General features: G+C 37.4%; 1 protein-coding gene across 2 annotated transcripts in view; it reads right to left on the minus strand.

Moving 5' to 3' along the window:
* The window catches only part of hipk2 (homeodomain interacting protein kinase 2), a 378384-nt gene extending 361111 nt beyond the window's left edge, over window positions 1–17273 (minus strand). The window contains exon 1 of one of the 2 annotated variants that reach the window (XM_028810445.2): window positions 16842–17273. In XM_028810445.2, coding sequence (XP_028666278.1) covers window positions 16842–16860 — 19 coding nt within the window. In that variant the 5' untranslated portion in view covers window positions 16861–17273. The remainder of the gene's footprint in view (window positions 1–16841) is intronic. The other variant, XM_028810440.2, reaches the window with a different exon arrangement.
* Window positions 17274–20315: the final 3042 nt, after the last annotated feature.

The raw sequence follows: 20315 nt of genomic DNA on the forward strand, positions 1-20315 counted from the left end.
CACCCAATATGACCGTAGTGTCGTAACTGACGCTACCTCACAATTCAGGTAATGTGTCTCATTCTAGACTCCTTGAGCAACCACTCATTCGACACAAAGTCAAGCCAACGATACCCAAGGAATCTCTGAAGAGACACAGTTCTGAAGAAATCCAGTCTTCGTCTCAGGTCGCTGGATAGTGTCCATGCCTCGCAACCATATAGCAAAACAGGAAGCACCAGGACTCTATAGAGTGTTTGGAAATGGCCCACACCTACGCCATCTATGCACAAATTTATACAGAGCCAATTTAGAATAACCAGCTTACCTAATATATGTATATATATGTGTGTGTGTGAGAGTGTTTTGGATGTGGCTGGAACAATTGAGTACCCACAGGAAAAGTTAAGACTCAAAATCTAACATCAGGTCTTAAATTAAGGTAGAACCAGAAGTGACAGAAAGCAACTCATGAAAATACAAGGAACCTACGCAAAGGGACTAAAGCAAGTTCTCCTGCAAAGAGCAGGATTCAAATGCTTGTCACCAAGGCACTGTGTGTACAGTATATTAATGACATAAGGTATAACACAATAAGAATAGGAGAAACTTCACACAGACAACAACTGAGTACAGGAGTCACGCCCTGCATGTGGCCTCACCATGTGGAATCTGCAATCTGAAAATGATAAATTCTAAATATGCAGTGGAAGGAATGCATTATTACTAATCTGTGGTTTTTAAGAGCCGGAAACACTGTGTATTTCCCTACATTTTTAATTATTCTTCCCCCTGTACAATAAATGTTAACAAGAACTGACATATCAATGCATTTATGTGTTTTCTGAATCTGCTTTTACCATTAGGAGCCGGGATCTATCCTGGTACCAATGGGTAACAATCAAGAACATATTGCAGACTGAATGAAAAGCATTGCAGGCCACACTCACAAACGTATACTAAATTCATATAATGCCAATGTAGCACCATCAATTAGCTCAACATGCCATCTTTAGGATATAGGGGAATTATCCTGAAGCCAAATGCAAAATACAGAGGCACTGACCAAACTTGGAGATGTAAAGCCACAAAAATGTCAGTTAAAAGTATGGCATTTTATGCAGCTATAGATTATTAAGGCATGTGTAAAAGTCATCTGTAATCGACAATTTTCTGCAGCACCTGCTCACAAACAGAAGTGCTGGCAGCTCTTAACGTTTCATTCTGTTACACTCTTCCCACTAATTTATTCAACTGACTCAATCACACCACTGAACCTGGTAGTGTCTCCACTGCTACAGCATTAAAGGACAGTTTGTGTCTCAAGCATGCTGATATTGGGGGCAAAGATTAGATAATGTGGCCACTGAAAGCTTAATATAAACCCCAGGATACCTATATTGCATTAATATGTTATTAAATCAAGAAATTCAATCAATTGTTCCCAGATTAAAGACGGTTTTTGCTTTCCATAATTCATTTAGATTGCAAGTGTCTGGGCTGTCCCTTGATAAGCCACATGAGCCGCCTTCTGCTACCTGGTAGCAGAATCATAGGTTTCACAATAATACAAGCCAGAAGAAAGGGGAGCAAAAATAAAGAAGAGGGATGCTTCACAAGTCAAAAGCGTGCAAAGAAACATTTACAACACAGACATGCTTTCTGAATGTAGTTTGTGCTTGCTTTTCAAAGCCAATATGCTACGCGGTGACAAAATGACACTTTCTAAATAAACACAGCCTTCTGTGAATAAATAATGGGAGGATTTTTTTTTGAGTGCTTACAACCGCCTAAGCATATAAATGCTTTGACAAGGCAACAACCTCTCTGCAGACTCAACAGTCCTTGCGTTGGTAAAAAGTGTATTGATGACAGAAAAAATAGTAAAGCATTATAAAAAGAAAAGGAGTTGGCATGAAGACAGAGGATAGAATAAGTATTTTTACAAATGTTAGGAGGAAATATTATACCAAATAAAGATATAAATATTTTGAAATAATCACAGCTGTCTCTCTGAGCATTATATGTTGAAAAGTAATATAAAGTGTGACTGCAAGTTCTGTGATTTTCGTATCATTCCCTCTATATATACTTTGGGTATTTACTGTGTATATATATATATATATATATATATACACACACACACCCTATATATAAATATATATATATATATATGTAAGTATTGGTATGGGGCCAAAATTTTGACTTGTATCATTATTTGACAATTTAGAAATACCTCAGCATAACACACAATTTTCAAGTCATGTCTGCATATTTCTTCATCCATGCCAGGATGTGAATCGTTGAATGTGATCATTCAAAAACAATCAATCATTCTGAATTTAACTTGGCACAGTTACTACCATTATAAAATGCTAGAAGTCTATTGAATTTGAGCAAAGTGAAACGGGAGTAGCCAAAAGAAGAAGAAGAAGAAGACGACGACAAATCCAGTAGATTTTGCTCTACAGAAATAATTACATAATCCCACTGACAGACAAAGGTATATAGAAAAGATGACAGAGTTAAAATTTCAATTTCAAGTTTTCACCAATGTATACATTTTTTTGGCATTCCATAAGAAGATTTGATTTGAAGTCTGTGGACAAAAGGGCTCACAAGCAAATCTTAGCACACAGTTTTAGCACTGTAAAATGCTTGAAGTTTGTTGATTCTGTAGAAAACCTCTTCATAGATTTTACTCTAAAAAATCATATATTTATTATTATTATTGCACAATAATGCACCAAGTGAAGCATAACTGGAGAAGTGGAATATCATTTTTTTCAATAAGACATCCGACCATTTGTCCATCCATCTTCCAAACTTGTTTATCCAGAGCAGGTACGCTGGGAAGCTGAAGCCTTTCCCAGCATGCTTCGGGCATAGCCAAGAACAACCCTTGGATAACCAATAGTCAATAATGCATCATTTTCGTTTTTCTTCAAAGTTATAAAATTTCAACTTGCAATATTTTACTATTAAAATCACAGTTTTAGGTGGGGAAAGCCACCCTGAGACATTCTGTCTGGACTGAACATATTAGACTTTCTTAAGTTTCTGAGTCTAACAGTCACTTACCCTGAACTAATCAATATCATCCAAGCAGATAATCTCAATGTCTAGAGACAAATGAATTAAATTACAAAACAGACATCAATGGTGGCTTTAACCACTTTAAGTGCTGACCAATGTGAATGTTTACCAAGCCAAAATGATTTTTTTGCATAGCCTAACATGCCAGCGCAGTGTGGGCCAAGACATCTGCACAATTATGTAATTATTGCAGCTCTTCAAAAAGGCAAACTAGCAGCATAGTGTGTACTCTGCCACACAGTGAGATCCGCCTGGTTTCACTGAACGAAACTTCGCCAACCCCAGATGTTTCTGGTATCACTCATCTGGCCTCCTCTGCAAAGACCAAACCCAGACACCTAAGATCATTTATAAGTAAGAGGAGAAGAGCAAAGGCAGACTAACAGTAAGAGAAAAATGAAAAAAGACAAGCTGAAAGGTGCTTTCTTGTGAGGCTAAGGGACTAGGCTCTAAATCACAAGGATGCTGATTCAACCAACTGGCTGGTTGTATGACAATGAGAAAGACAGTTAACCTGTGTTCTAACTTTCTTTGAAATGGTGTTTGCTATAGAAAGAAACTATCAACATATATGATTTGCCACCCTGTATCTGTGCATTAATCATATTTCTTATTTCACTCAGAAAGAGTTGCTGAAGTATGAAACTGAAAGGATTTTTCAGATCAGAGGAATAAATGAAACAAAGCAGTAAAAGTGACATCAAATGAACATCTTATTTTATCTGTGGATTAGCAAAAGCAGAAAATACAAAATAAATACATTATTGCAACTCTCCTTTTCATTGAAACGACTTATAAACCTCCTTTCAAATTGACTTTAACAGGAACTTATAGTGGGCGGCACGGTGGCGCAGTGGGTAGAGCTGCTACCTCGCAGTTGGGAGACCTGGGGACCTGGGTTCGCTTCCCGGGTCCTCCCTGCGTGGAGTTTGCATGTTCTCCCCGTGTCTGTTTAGGTTTCCTCCGGGCGCTCCGGTTTCCTCCCACAGTCCAAAGACATGCAGGTTAGGTGGATTGGCGATTCTAAATTGGCCCTAGTGTGTGCTTGGTGTTTGTGTGTGTCCTGCGGTGGGTTGGCACCCTGCTCGGGATTGGTTCCTACCTTGTGCCCTGTGTTGGCTGGGATTGGCTCCAGCAGACCCCTGTGACCCTGTGTTCGGATTCAGCGGGTTGGAAACTGGATGGATGGATGGAACTTATAGTTACATGCTACCTGGATGAGTCTGAAAAGTTTACCATTGATGTCAGTTACATTACGCATCTTTTAGTTGTTGGGTACGTCAGACTTATTGAATGCAGTTGTTGATCTTGTCATCGGACCATGTCAATTAACATGACAGACAATCACTGACCATGTCAATTTTAGTGACTGCATGCCTGTCTTCTGGCATAGCGTTCCTTGTTCCTTTTTGTGACCACCTGACTGGCTGGTGGAGCCCGTGCTATATAAAGAGTTAACAGCTACGACAAGATCAGCCACAATCTCTGCCTTTTTTTGTTTTTGCCATTTTGTTATAGTATGTGAAACATGAAACATCAGACAGGCATGCCTCTCTCCAAAGCACCCACACTTCTCATCCGCATTATAGGCATTGTACTGGACTCCTGGATGAGCATTGATTGGTTGTCATTTCTTCTGCACACATAGCCCGACCCTCTGCGTTAAGACAAAATCAAATCTACTTAATTTTACTGGAGCAAGTCATAGACTAATTGAAGTGAGTCACTGAGCAAGTCACACTGTGTGACAACCTTCTGACTGACTGACTCGCTAAGATTATGTAAATGAAGGCTGCGACTTAAAATCGCTGGACAAGTCATCTAATGTGACGCTGCCTTAAAAGGACAACTCAGGTCAGGTTTATCAGTGACAGTGGGCCAATCTACCGATCAGATAAGGGATTGGTGTAGCACAGGAACAACTAGCAGCTTGCCAAACTTAGCTTCATCAATTACAACAATTATTTTGCATTTGCCTGCGATTTTTGAAGGGTATTGCCTTGGGTAATGAGTAGTATAAAGTAAATGTTGATTGGAATAGGCTATCCACATGTAAATGACAATAAAAAAACAGAGTATTACATAATCTCAGGTGCTTCTAATGACAGGATATTTTGTTTTTAGAAGTCTAGCTGCTTTCTGAACAAAAAGGCCAAAGTTTGCTGTTGATGGATCTTACCATTTGATATGATGCCTTAATCACAAATTTGATTCCTTCACATCACTAACTCCAATTAGTTTGAATTTCTGGGAGAAGTCAATACATTATTCTCTGAAAGCATCAATTTTTGTTCTTTTAGTTCTTATTAAAATTCTTAATAAAATCCTCTTTGTGACAAACCCTAGCAGAGATTGATGGCACTACATTGATGTATTAGCCTCAGATGAAAATGATGGCTTCAATGAAAAGAGGTAACTACTGAAGCAGGACAAGGTTTGGCCTACTTATGGTACTGTAATTACAGAATATTTCTGCTAAGTAATCTTTCACTTTTTTCTTTCCATAAGAAAAGATTCCAGATATTCAATGTTGCATCAAGTTTGTCCGTTTGCAACATAACTCTGAAATATGATATTTAAAAGAAAAGGCATGTCTACAAAAGATAGAAGTCAACAACAACAGAATCAACAGAATACAAAACCATCATTTAACAGTGTAGAGGACTTCCCTATAATGTTGAACTTCCGTGTCTATTATAAATGTGGAAGATATTTGCTCTCTCACCCCCTATTGTTGCACGTTTGTTTTTATTATGTTTTCCATCTTATGTGTTTATGTGGTGCAGCAGGGAACTAAGGAAGCCTGCCTTCAGATCCTGCCAGATGGTCACTCTCTGTGTGTTGTTCATATGTTCTTCCATGTCTAGGTGGTGTTTTCTCAGGGTACTTGAAATATTTTAAGTGCAAGTGTGCTCTGTTCTGGGTTGGCTCCTGCTACATGTTGATACACTTTGGCCTGACCCCAAATTAATTAAACAGGTTTAAGGGACAATGAACAGGTCTTTTGTTTTGCCATAAAAGAGTAAACATGTGAACATATTTCCCACTATTTGTGGCTCCAATCAGTTACCCTTGGACTGGTTTCCAAAGAATGCAAAATATGTAGACATTCAGAAGTATATTTTCCTAGAAAGAACATCAGCCACTGGTCCCCAAAATATGGAATTTGTATTGGGAGATGGGATAATTAATGCTGGCCCCCTCTGTTTATGGTCGGAATGGAAGATGGAAGAAGAGGTGCTTTATGATCTGACATTAAACTTCTTCGCAGATCCGGCTTCAACATGCTGCATCTCATTCAGCAATGGCAGAAAATCCTGATTGTCTTTGGCAGAAGCAGAAGGCTAATTCAGATTCAAGAGTGGTAAACCAGTCAGTATTAAAATAGAGTCTCAACTGCTGTGGTTTCCTTACGTTAAATATCTCCAATGAGCTGCTCTCATGACATCATGGTGCTCCTTCACAGTGGTGCTGCTCAATGCCCACTTTTTATTCATTGCTATGTGATGTCTTTTATACAGAACTCTCAGTGTATTGTATACTGTACATTGTATAGACTGGCTGCCAGTTCTGCTTTCACAGTTTATTTGTATTATTTAATTAAACGAGAAAGCAAGAACAAGTAAGAATTCCCATTTACTTGTGACATCTAGCAAACAAATAATTAAAGTGGAACTGAAACTCGAGAAACCTTTCTCTGCTCATTGGTAGTAAACCTGCCCACACATGCAAACTTAAGCACTGACACACACAAATTATGTATGGAAAAAAACAAGTATGTAAATAAATAAATCATCAGCAGCTGAATTGGTAGTATTTTTAAACTCTTATTCCTACACATGTTAACTACAAACATTATGAAAACTTGAAAAATGATTCATGCCTACTCTCTTTAATGTACCATCAAACTATTCAACTTCCAAATCAAACTAAAAGACAAATTCTATCCTTAATAAACAAGAAAATTAAGTGAGACAATATAGAGTATCTACAGAGAACTTGTTTTATTGGAATGTACTTTTACTTGGCGGCAACCAGTATTGAACCTGTAAACAAATCTGAAGGTGCTTTGACTTGGTAAGGATTTTGAATTTTCACTAAACTTATTATGGTTAACTTCTTCATCCTCTGACTATTTTTTTCTTTAACTTTTGCTTCAGCCTTTCATTCACTAACTGCAGGGGATCTCTGTTTTGAAAGATCTGATAACAGAGATGGGGGAGTCAGGATTCTTTGCTAAACAACATTGCAAAAAAAAGGTCTCTGAAGATGCAGAAAGTGGATGAGGCTGATAGCATACCTGCTTGTCTACAGATTCTTCTGCCACAGATTCAGGTAGCTTCCATTTCTTTTAGCAAAAGAACCTCATTCACACATAATCAAATATTTAGCATACTGACGCAAATACTTTTTTAATTGTATCCTTAATATAATAACGTGTTAATGTGTGAAAGAAAGAATATATGAGGAGGCTTGAATGAAATGCAACATGCACATAACCTAGTGGCTGAATGTGACCTTGAATTGGATTAAGGGAGTTCAATGCATTTGACCCAACAACTGACAAATCATCTGCCTCCAGTTCAATCCAATCAAACTCCTGCAGTCCCTTCTAGGCCTAATACCTCAAAATGGAGCTCCTCAGAGGCATTCAAACTTAAAACTGGAGAAGCTTTTGCACTGCTGCCAATACTACCATCTTAAGACTGGAGAATAAACTGCAGGTCAACACACTATAAGTAAATCTAAAACTTTAAAGTTAAACTACTTAACCCAGATGGGATCAGAAGGCAAAATGAGATTTTAAATGAATGAGTTGACAATTCACTTATCTAAAATGATAACTTCTTTTCGTAACCCTCAATATCTTGTGTCAAGTTGGCTATGACAGTTATATCAGATATAGAGTGTATATTATACTGTATACAGTACATACATTCACATAAAGGTTTATAGAATGACAGCTGAATGTAACACCCTAAGAAACTTGTTTGCATCACAGAAGAAGAAAAAGTGTATAGGTTTATGGTAACATTATTGTCACATGTATAGTGTACAGTAAAATTTTTACTTGCATCTGCTAATCAGTATACTAGTAGTAATTAAAGCTTACATTCTGAGAGCCATTTTGTTTTTCTCGTCTAATAAATAACACACATATAATGATAGTACATACAGAGACATAGAATATTATATGAGGTGGAGTGATAAACTTAAACCCCCAGCTAAACAATTGTTAAGAAGCAAATCAGACATGTCAATTAATAAAGAACAATGCAGGACAGAATATTAAGAAAAAGCATCAGGTGGGGCTTAAATTATGATGTACATATATATATAAGTGCTGTTACATACATTCTCTTATACACACAAGTTCAAACTTTGCCTGCTTTGAGTTGACATCTCCCCACGCTTTTACACACCACCCATTCATTCCAATTCCAATCCTGTAAATTTACATTGTCACCATTTCTGCACTGTTTCAGGCATTTAAAAGGTGTACTACTTTTTCTTGAGGCATACATCATGTATTGTATATTGTGTCATACTGAATAACAAAATGCAGTACAAAAGATCAAATGTCTATCTTTGCACCTGGTAAACCTGCCAAACACATGAGAAAAATCATGAAATAAAAATATTGCACGAAAATGTGGTTGTGCTTGGATGCATCTCCTTTATCTGAAATTAAACTGTCAATAAATTGAAAGAAACTGCCTGTGTTCCCCACAGCTTTCAGAAGTGACACTCTGCACTGCTAACATTAAAGCTAAGAAATCATCAGAACATTAACCAGGCTAAAAGCGATGATTGATTCTCTATTAGCCTGTAATAAGCTGATGGAAAATATGAAGGCCATTGGAAAAGTGGTAATATTCACAACCTTATGCTATCTTAATTGTTTCACACATAAAACAATGACCAGCTAAAACTGCAGAGCTAAAGAAAGGTTCCAGTAGCCCAGGAGGCCGCTCTCATTCTTCAGTGCAAAGCGATGCCATCATTCTCACCCAAATTCTATACCATACTCTCCCGACTTGAAGTTGCCTGCATCCCAAATTTGCCCCAAAGTAACATATCTCCTTGGCCATGGATTATCCTCAACTGTAACCTGAGATCTGAAGAAAATCTGACACCCACCCAGAAACAAAACAGAAAAAAGGCAATGAATATACTGTGATTTCAAGCTGCAAATTAAAGGAAACTATCACATACATTATTTCAGCTATTGGGATTCAATAGTCTAAAGGTGTTTTTAAATGAAATATAGTCAATAATTATTCAGTGTAGAATTGACTTTAACTTATTTTCTCATGTAAATTTGTATACATATATACTCTGTGAAAAAATAAGTTTGCCTAGAAGCAATGATCTATTTTACATAAAAACCACCATGAGAGGTAAAACATAGACAGGCATGTGAACAATTAGACTTGCTTTTCCACTAAGCTCATGACCACCATTAGTGGGAACTGCAATGGGTTTGACATAAATGGGATTTGAATAGACTGCATGAGACTATGGCGGCTTCAGGGTACTTGCTCTCCTGCTCCAGCTCACAAAGATTACCTAAGTAGAGTGTTTTTTAATAAAATGAATAGATGCACAATTTTGAGAGGTGCCAGGTTATTCAAGACAGAAACCAAGAGATACTTCATCCATGGCATGAGAATCTGAAACAAAATATGAATGTGAAACAAAATACAAAAAAAATAAACTACCTATAGTAATTTGTTAGGTTTTTGGTAAAGCTTAACCATTAGGCAACAAAGTAGCCTTTTCCAAAATGGTTTTCTTCCATTTGTAAAATGTCCTGTCTGTATAACTACAGTATAAAGCTCAATCTGTGACTGCCTGTTTTTTTTATGGATTTGGACACAGTAAGAGCAAATGCCATTAAACTCTTTAGAGACCATCCTCTCATCCAAGTGAAGGTCAATGTCTACTTTTTGTAGAAATAAAAATCAGTTCTCCTCTTGTATTCTCATAATTACAGTCCGTTCAACACACTCCCTGCCCTTTTATCTCCCTGGAGTAGGAGTTGTGAAATTCTTAGTTAGGTAGTTTATACCTGTAGACTCCAATCCACAACAGAGCAAGGGTTTGAGCAATTAGTGCACGGTATTGTTACCTTTCACAGACCAATGGCCTTCCAACATGAACCAATGGCCTACCTTGCAATGACAATGCCCTTGTTTAAGTTTTTTAACATCATTTATGTTTTACAGTTGTGTAGCCAGTGTTTTTAAGTTTTGAACAAAAAAAGGTTCATGTTCATGTTAATGTTACAAATCCCATAGATGTATTTAAGCATAAAAAGTATAAAGTATCCACATAGGCAGTTAGAACCAAGTACCCATCACAGTGAGCACAAGGTGGGACAGGTTTGAATGGCAGAACATTAAATGTGTATTTATTTATTCAATTTGTCAGTAATGATATTTGTTATTTATTTAATTAGGTAGTAATGATATTGTATATAATAAATACCATACCCTGCTATACAAAAATGATGGGGTAAGTCCTGTTATATTCTACAGTCTAGCATATGACCCTGCCCATTCCGCATCCTTCAGCGGACATCTAATTTTAAATGGTAAGACACACATATCCAAACCTGTCTACATCTGACCCTGCCACATCCTGTGTCCTGCTGCAGGGATCCTCTCCTTGAGCCAGTGTTACATTGTACAACTTCAAGTCGCAGGATATGTCAGACTTGCCGACTGCAGCAGCTGATCTTATCATTGACAATTTGCACCACTGAAAATCGCTGGGCATGTCATGCTCGCCCCTTTTTCTGGCAGCCATGTTACCCAACAAGAGTCAGCACTCTACAACGGGTTAACAGGCACAGCGAGTTTAGCCGCACTCCTCAGCCCTTTTTTTTCCCTTTGTCACTCTGTTATGGTACGCAAAACATGAGATATCAGACAGACAAGCTTCTCTTCTGTTTGTGAGGTCTAAAACACTCGCATTCCTGATTCTTTGCCGCTGCATTCTACTCATTGTACTTCTGGCAGAGCATTCGTTGGTTGTCAGCTTTCATTCACATAGAACCCACCTCCATGACTAAAAACAAAATCAAAATTTTGTCAGGTAAAGATGTGGATTAGTTTTTGTGAGCTGCTGGTTATGTCACAGTAGGTGACTGCCTCTGAAAAACAAGGGAAAAGTTGTCTAATGTGACTGCACTGTTCTATTTTCACAGGCCAGTGGTCTACCCTCAAAGGCTTATGGTCTTCATTGAATTACAGGCCACTGGCTTGCCTTAACATAACACACAGGACTGCCAGCTGTCACAGGTGGCTGGGTGTGGTCGGCAATCAGCTGCCTATTTAAACGTCCGCCTCCCGACAATCAAGGCTGGAGACGTTTGAGGAGCTGGACGAGGTCGGTGAGAGAAGGGGGCGAAGAGAGGCCCTGTGTGTGAGAAGAGTTTGGGAAGAAGAGAGATGGCTAATGAGAGCCAGGACTGTGGGACTGTGGGGAGTAGTGTTGGTGCACTTATTGACTTTGTAAATAATAGTATGTATAATAAACGTGTGGTGATGGACTTAGACGTGTCTGCCTGCCTGTGTCCGGGTCGCCCTATTCCACACAGCTAAGGCACAGCATATGCCTCCTCATGGTATAAGATGCTCACTACTACACTACAGCACACTTACAGTTCTATGTTTTACACATTAACTTTTTTTCATTAAAATCAGAGAGCATTACAACATAATATGTAATGTTAGGAATCAGACAAAACAGAAGCAAAGAAAAATATCTAGACAATTTGAAATTGACTAAACTTTTCTGTGAAAAATAAGAATTATGATGTTGTGAAAATTGTTATACAGAAGCTTATTTCTGCTACTCAAAAAAGTATTGTGTTATTTCACAAAACAATTGCTTTACATTGCAATTATTATCACATTATTTCATAAAGATATTACCAGCATGTTGCCAATATCATCATACATGCACATGCATCGGTTATTTAGTGAAAGCTAGGGAGAGAGATTCAGCACAGGCATTTAAGAGACAAGAAGTTATAGATGTTATAGGCATATATGAAAGACGCACATCGTACGCTGGTTCTCAAGTTTGAGCTCAACAGTGAGTTAATATACAGTAGGCAAGCCACTGGGCTCTGAAAGCCTAACGGTAAAGTATGCTCAGTGCTCCAACTGCTGCTGCCACAACAGTTACCAACTCTATTGCCATCCATGAGGTTTTTATCCAATATTAACAAACACACTGTTCTGAACCATTAAATCATTCCTTTGTTCTGGTTTAGGAACATTGTGTTACTCACATGCCACCTGTTTTATACACCAGTTTTCATGCAAATTGTAAAGTGTTTTAAGTTTACATGTATCTTTATCTACAAGACAGACAGACAGCTAAATATCTAGACATTATCAGGACCCCCATGTCCAGTTCAAAATCATGGGGGACTGAAGCCTATCCTGGAAGCAGGGACACATGGACAGCAGTTCATTTATATATGGTCCATACATTGAAAAATAAAATGTTAACTATGCATAGTGGACAGTGATGATAGCAAACAGACTTCTGACACTGTTATTATTTACAAAACCGGTTAACATACTTGCCGGGAATAACACCAAGGGCATTGTTTGGAAGAACACAGTTAATGTCTGCAAACGAAGTCCATTGAGCACATCATGTACAGCATGAAAATACTCACTGCCATTGTGGCCCATGAGACACCCCCATGAGCACTAGATAAACATTGTGCTTTGTGTAAAACCTTTACTGACACTTTTTTTGACAATTTCAAAAACCTTTGAGAAGCATAAAAAAATTCAAAATACCAACATGCAATTTGTTTTAAGTACAATGTTTAATCCGTTGAATTTATTTTAGCATTCCAAAAAGGGATAATGGCTGGGAAGTAGAATACTACAGCCTGGAAATGGGTTCTTGAATACTAGTAGGATAGTAGGGAGCTCAAAGCAATACTGAAAAAAACTTAACATTTTATAGCATTTGTGCCAAGGGTAATACATAAACTATATATATATTATATATCTATAGATATAGATATAGATACAGTCATATGAAAAGTTTGGGAACCCCTCTTAATTATTTGGATTTTTGTTTATCATTGACTGAGCTTTCAAAGTAGCAACTTCCTTTTAATATATGACATGCCTTATGGAAACAGTAGTATTTCAGTAGTGACATTAAGTTTATTGGATTAACAGAAAATATGCAATATGCATCGTAACAAAATTAGACCGGTGCATAACTTTGGGCACCCCAACAGAGATATTACATCAACACTTAGTTGAGCCTCCTTATATTAAATATAACAGCCTCTAGACGCCTCCTATAACCTTTGATGAGTGTCTGGATTCTAGATGGAGGTATTTTTGACCATTCTTCCATACAAAATCTCTCCAGTTCAGTTAAATTTGATGGCTGCCGAGCATGGACAGCCTGCTTCAAATCATCCCATAGATTTTCGATGATATTCAAGTCAAGGGACTGTGACGGCCATTCCAGAACATTGTACTTCTCTCTCTGCATGAATGCCTTTGTAGATTTCGAACTGTGTTTTGGGTCATTGTCTTGTTGGAATATCCAACCCCTACATAACTACACCTTTGAGACTGATGCTTGAACATTATCCTGAAGAATTTGTTGATATTGGGGTGATTCATCCAACCCTCGACTTTAACAAGGGCCCCAGTCTCTGAACTAGCCACACAGCATGATGGAACCTCCACCAAATTTGACAGTAGGTAGCAGGTGTTTTTCTTGGAATGCGGTGTTCTTCTTCCGCTTTGCAAAGCACTTTTTGTTATGACCAAATAACTCAATTTTTGTCTCATCTGACTTGAATGAATCTGGCTTGTCTAAATGAGCATTTGCATACAAAAAGCAACTCTGTTTGTGGCGTGAGTGCAGAAAGGGCTTCTTTCTCATCACCCTGCCATACAGATGTTCTTTGTGCAAATTGTGCTGAATTGTAGAACGATGTACAGATACACCATCTGCAGCAAGATGTTCTCGCAGGTCTTTGAAGGTGATCTGTGGGTTGTCTGTAACCATTCTCACAATCCTGTGCATATGCTGCTCCAGTATTTTTCTTGGCCTGCCAGACCTGGGTTTAACAACAACTGTGCCTGTGGCCTTCCATTTCCTGATTACATTCCTTACAGTTGAAAATGACAGTTTAAATCTCTGAGATAGTTTTTTGTAGCCTTCTCCTAAACCATGATACTGAACAATATTTGTTTTCAGATCTTTTGAGAGTTGCTTTCAGGATCCCATGCTGTTACACATCAGAGCAGAGTCAAAGGGAAGCACAGCTTGCAATTGACCACCTTAAATACCTTTTCTCATGGTTGGACACACCTGTCTATGAAGTTCAAGGCTTAACGAGCTAATCCAACCAATTTAGTGTTGCAAGTAATCAGTATTGAGCAGTTACATGCATTCAAATCAGCAAAATTACAAGGGGACCCAAATTTTTGCACAGCCAGTTTTTCACATTTGATTTAATTTCATACAACTAAATACTGCTTCACTAAAAATCTTTGTTTGGAAAACACCCCAGTACTCAGATGTTCCTAGGAAATGAAAGACATACCATTGTTATCTTTTTTGTTGAAAGCAGAGTAAATTATTATGCAGGCTGAGAGGGGTTCCCAAACTATTCCATATGACTGTATATAGATATATATCATACATGTATATATAGATATATATCATACATCTATTATAAAACTCACTTAAACCAGTTCATGGTTGTGCAGTCTGGGTCTAATAAGACAGCACTAGGCAGAATTCGTAGAATTCAAACATGGATGGGTATAGGGACGTTTAAGTGATGCCAATTAACCTACCATGCACATCTTTAACATATGGAAGGAAAAGCAAAGTAATGTGATGACAACATACACACAGAAAGAATGTGCTGACTTAGTGCAGATAGTACCCAGAAGTAGATTCGAACCCCCAGGACTTTTGAGCTGTGAAGCAGCTGTGCTAAATAATGCAACAAAGATAGATAGACAGACAGACAGACAGACAGACAGACAGACAGACACCACCTGAAGATAGGCAACCCGGCTGGAACTGTATTAAGAACCATTACTTACTGCTAGTATAGATAGATAGATAGATAGATAGATAGATAGATAGATAGATAGATAGATAGATAGATAGATAGATAGATAGATAGATAGATAGATAGATAGATAGATAGATAGATATTACTAGAGATGTCACACATATCAAATAATTGGTATGCCCTCTACCACTGAATACATAGACTTGTTGTTAAATGTATTTGAATTAATTACTTCATACATTGTTCTGTATAAGAAGCATGTAGGCAACATGTATATAATTACATATTCTGTTCCATATGCAGAGGAAGGGTAAAAACCTGAATATAAGAGAAAGACAAGGAGCACAGTAGAGCCCAGAGCCGAGATGGTATGAACCCTGCGGGAAACTGGGAAGCATATGATCTCTCATGGATTCGAAGAATTATTATTATTCTTAATGCAGCTAGGTTCACATGGCTGAAATCTAAGCCGTAAAGGGAGCTGGAAGAAGTGGCAGAAAGTTGTTCTTGCCTTCCCGGATGCGTATGTATATTTTGAAATCAGTATTTGATTCATGAAGCAAAACAGACCTGTGTGTCCAGCAGAGGGAGCGTGGGGAGAACATTAAATAGACACCTCATAATCATCACTCAGCCCAGGCAATTTTCGCCTATAAATTCGTGGTCATTCTGTCTAATATGTAGCACTTGTAAGTGCCTGTTGGGAGTTCAACCGGCAATTTTACCCACAAATAAATGCGTTCATCAGAAGTACTTTTTATAGAAGTAGGAACCTAGCCGAATTAATTCGCTTTTTTTAGTCCGATGTTTAATATCGGAGGAAGAGTCCATCTAGAAATCGCTTTTGTCCGCCGCACGTCAAAAATCGCCCGCAGTCCAACACTGCACCCATCTCCCCTGCATTCAACACCCCTTTAGACCAATAGACTTTACATTTCAGAGTCTTAACAAGTGATTTTTACGTTAACACTTTAAGAATTGTGCAATCGTTTCGTTTTAAGCACCCCTTATCATTTCTGTAAATCCTAACAATTGCAAAGTCGTGTCGAAGCCATAAATTCATAATCATTACCGCAAACAGCAAAGTAACCATCCACGATTCGCACACTTTGTAGTCATTGTCATCTACTCTTTTTGAAAAGGTGCCATTTCGAACGACACTATTCAACATAATACACGCATTTCGAATCTGTTACACTGTTCAGAATAGCATCGGTATGGCAATTGCTCGGGCACAGTCGCAGAGTAAGATTGAGCCGGTTGCCTTTATGGATTAACGGAATTATTTGAATTTCTATAAAGAGATGCTTGTGTAGTCGTCTATTTATTGATATTTAAACTCAAATAAATCACAGTGTGAAAGAAATATAGAGGAGGGAGACTGGCAGTCAGGGAAGAGGGATGCATTGCCGGAGCTAATTGCAAGGATCTACAGCAATTCAAGGAGCAGCCCTTTATTCTTTTAACATTGTCTTGTTTTACCTATATTGTCAGGCATTATTATGTGTTTAAATGTTTTTATATTTACGCTCTGGTGTCTATAATCCGATACATTTGAACAAACCACTCTGAACACAAAGCTGTCAAACAGGCTGATAAAAAGATTCAAAATGACGGCTGCCGACTATCCCAATCGCGATCGTTCAAAGAGGAGCCCTTTCGAGTTTCTTACCTTCGTACATAGGGGCCATCGGTGCAAGGATTCCTGTTATTCATGGCAAAAAATAAGAGGAGATTTCAGCTCAAATCTGAATAAAAATCTGCCATCTTGAGCCTTTCCGACTGTCAGAGCTGGTGTCTCCTGCATTACTAGCTCACTTCATCAGTGAAAAAAATCATCAAAATACTCATCCAGGGTTCTGGTTTCCGGACAGAGCTGTGGTAAAAAGACAGGAGATTGGTTTCAGTAACTTCGCCCCACCGACGCTTTAGATTTTTGGCTCAAAGACTGAGCCAAATTGCGGGTCTCCTTCAGCTAATAGCCAACATGTCTGTGGGGTCCCTGCAAAAGTTGCAATGGAGAAAGCAGCCGGAGTTTGAGCATAATCAAATGCCGATCGGATGGATCGGAGCAAACGATGAACTAATTCCCTTGAGGAGATCCTGTGGACTGTGTGTATATAATTATTTAAGATGATATACGCGAGCTCCCCGGCAGTAAATGCATGCTAGAACTGAATGTCAAGAGACATTTCTTTTGAAAATGTAATTTTTAGCTCTAAAGCGGAACTAAAGTCTCTGAACAACGAGCTGGAAATGAAATCAACTTATCCTAAAGAACGTTACTTTCTTACAGTATGGGAGGTATTGCGGTTTAATGATTAAGGAACTGTGCTTGAAACCGCAAGGTCGCGGGTTCAAACACCACCAATGATTTAAAGCGTGACCTCGAGCAAATCATTTTATCAGCATGTGAACAGAAATCTGCCATGCGCATTTACATCGCTTTAGGATGCAGCTCACCTTGGAGTTAATATAAACTACCAAGTGATATTATTTCAGGTAATAAAATAATTACACATACAAAATGATTTGCTTTACAGTTTGAAAAATAAGTTTAGTTATACACTTTATAATTAAATGCTTGCCAGTGTTAATTACTCAACGTAAGGAAATGTCTCTTTTGGAAAATTTTAAATCATAATAAAGTTGCACTGCTTCTTCAATTTACTCAAAAGAATTCTGCGCATCATTTCCCGAACTTGCCTTTTTCAGGCTTTTTCTTTATTTTCACTTCATTTTGAAAGACAACTGTAGTGAAAACTGCGTGAAAAAAAAGAAAAACCAACGCACGTCGAGTAACGGCTGAGTGCAGAAACGTAAATGCAGCGAGATGATAAAAGCGGCTAGCTATGGGGCTTCACATCTACCTGGTGTCTGCGTGTTCTCCCTTTGTGTATGTGTGCGCCTGTTGCCTATGGTCGTTACTCACGAAGACAACGGTATTTTAATCGCGCTTGTTCTTGGGTCAATCAGCTACTCCAAACTGGGATTGAGTGACTTGTGTGCCTTAAGCGTTTCTGTCCTGTCCAAAAATGTGTTTTTAAATAAAACAATATCACAAATCTTAATTAAGCCATATTCACATAATTATAAATAATTGTGTATATTTGTGTTTGTCCTTTTCTCATTTTTTTGTATATGATATATGTTTATTCATTGTATAAATATACAGTACATATAGTATACAGTAAAGGTACTTGTTTATTTACATATACATATATCGTTTTTCTCTTTATATATTTATATATTACATATATCGTATATTTGTTTATTTTATATACACTACATACTGTATATACATAGCAAAACTCTTTTAATGTTAAGATAACCCTTATAAGTGTATACTGTACATGGAAAAAAGTTTCCATATATGTGCATTAAGTGTTAATTTAACACTAGCAATTGTGTTATATGCAGTATATATGTATGCCCACACACACACATACAGCATATATGTATATGAAAGTATCATTGTATATATCATCAAATTACTCATCCAAGTATATAGTATATGTACATAGAGTGCTATAAAGTATATAATAAAGTATATAGTATATGTTTTCTTTTTTCAGACTCCAATTCCCCCATAACCATGAACTGAATCAAGTAGGCCTGATAAAGCTGAGTTGTAGAACAATGTACAGATACACCATCTGCAGCAAGATGTTCTTGCAGGTCTTTGAAGGTGATCTGTGGGTTGTCTGTAACCATTCTCACAATCTTGTGCATATGCCACTCCTGTATTTTTCTTGGACTGCCAGACCTGGGTTTAACAACAACTGTGCCTGTGGCCTTCCATTTCCTGATTACAATTATGTGTTATTTACATTCAAGTTATTATCAATTATATTATTAAAGGGACACTTTTCATTGTTTCTCCTCTTTAAATGACACAGTATATAAGCAAAATGTATGAATATTCTTATTATAGCCAAAGAATGTTTTTGAAGCAAAACAAAAACATATAATTTACGTTTTGTACCAGAATTTAAATTTTGTGTGCATATAAGATGTAATAATGGTGTCAACCCCACATACAATACATAAAAGCCTACAGACATTACATATAAACGAATAGACATATAAAAAACAACAGAAAAAAAAGACATTTTAAATACATATTGTATCACAGAGTAAGGAAATTCCTTAACACAAGCAAAATTCATATACATGTACACACACACTATACATAAAACTGCCTTATTGGCCTAGGCCCAATATAGGAGGTAGCAATAGGACTATCCTAGAAAATATTTTGAACAACAACAACAATAACAATAATAATAATAATAGCATGCAAAGTCTTGCGTTGAATGTGTAAAGCTCTTTGAGACCATGCTCAGTGTGCACTAATTATAATAACAATTATTTATTATTATCTTGAATTTAATAACTAATGAATTCCAAAACCTTGCTTTATCTTTGTTTTGTAAACTTCAAGGAAATGATTTCAAAAACAAAACAAAATGTCTGCAACGTTTACGTACTGATAGCCCCAATTCTTTTGATCTACAGGATCCTCCCCCCCTTATCTGGTCAGCCTGCTTAAAGGTTGGATGACTTTCTGGCCTCTCAAGTTTAAAATAATTAATCTAACATACAAAACACTTTGCCACAGAGAATCTATGAATAAAAGGTCACATGTTTGCTAACACTGGTGTGTTTCTTCACCCAGAAAGCCATTTTTAAACCCACTTAATTCAATTATAAGGTCCCAGTAGACTTTAGCCTACCCCAGGAGTATTTGGGAAAGAGAAGAATTAACCCTGGAAAAGACACAATGTGTTAATTAGATATGGAAAGGTCTTTAAAAGTGTAAGATACATATCAATGTTCATAAGCAGTGCTAATGTATACTGTGCACACACCCAAAACAAACTCCAATTTTACATTAAATGCATTTTTAGACATTACAGTTATTGCAAATGCAGTAACAGAAATTGTGACTATAAAGTAATAGCACTGGTGTATGAAGACTCTTAATTTGTTCTTAGTGTTTTTATACCTAAACATTTTTCTCATTTGTTTTGTTCAATGTTCATAAGTTATAAATTAAAAGTAAAAACATACATTTCTTGAAAGATATCTTTACCACACCACAACCTTGAACTGGATAGAGTATGGGAATTAAGCAATGGATGGA

This window comes from Erpetoichthys calabaricus, chromosome 1, assembly GCF_900747795.2.
Source record: "Erpetoichthys calabaricus chromosome 1, fErpCal1.3, whole genome shotgun sequence".
Lineage (NCBI taxonomy): Eukaryota > Metazoa > Chordata > Cladistia > Polypteriformes > Polypteridae > Erpetoichthys > Erpetoichthys calabaricus.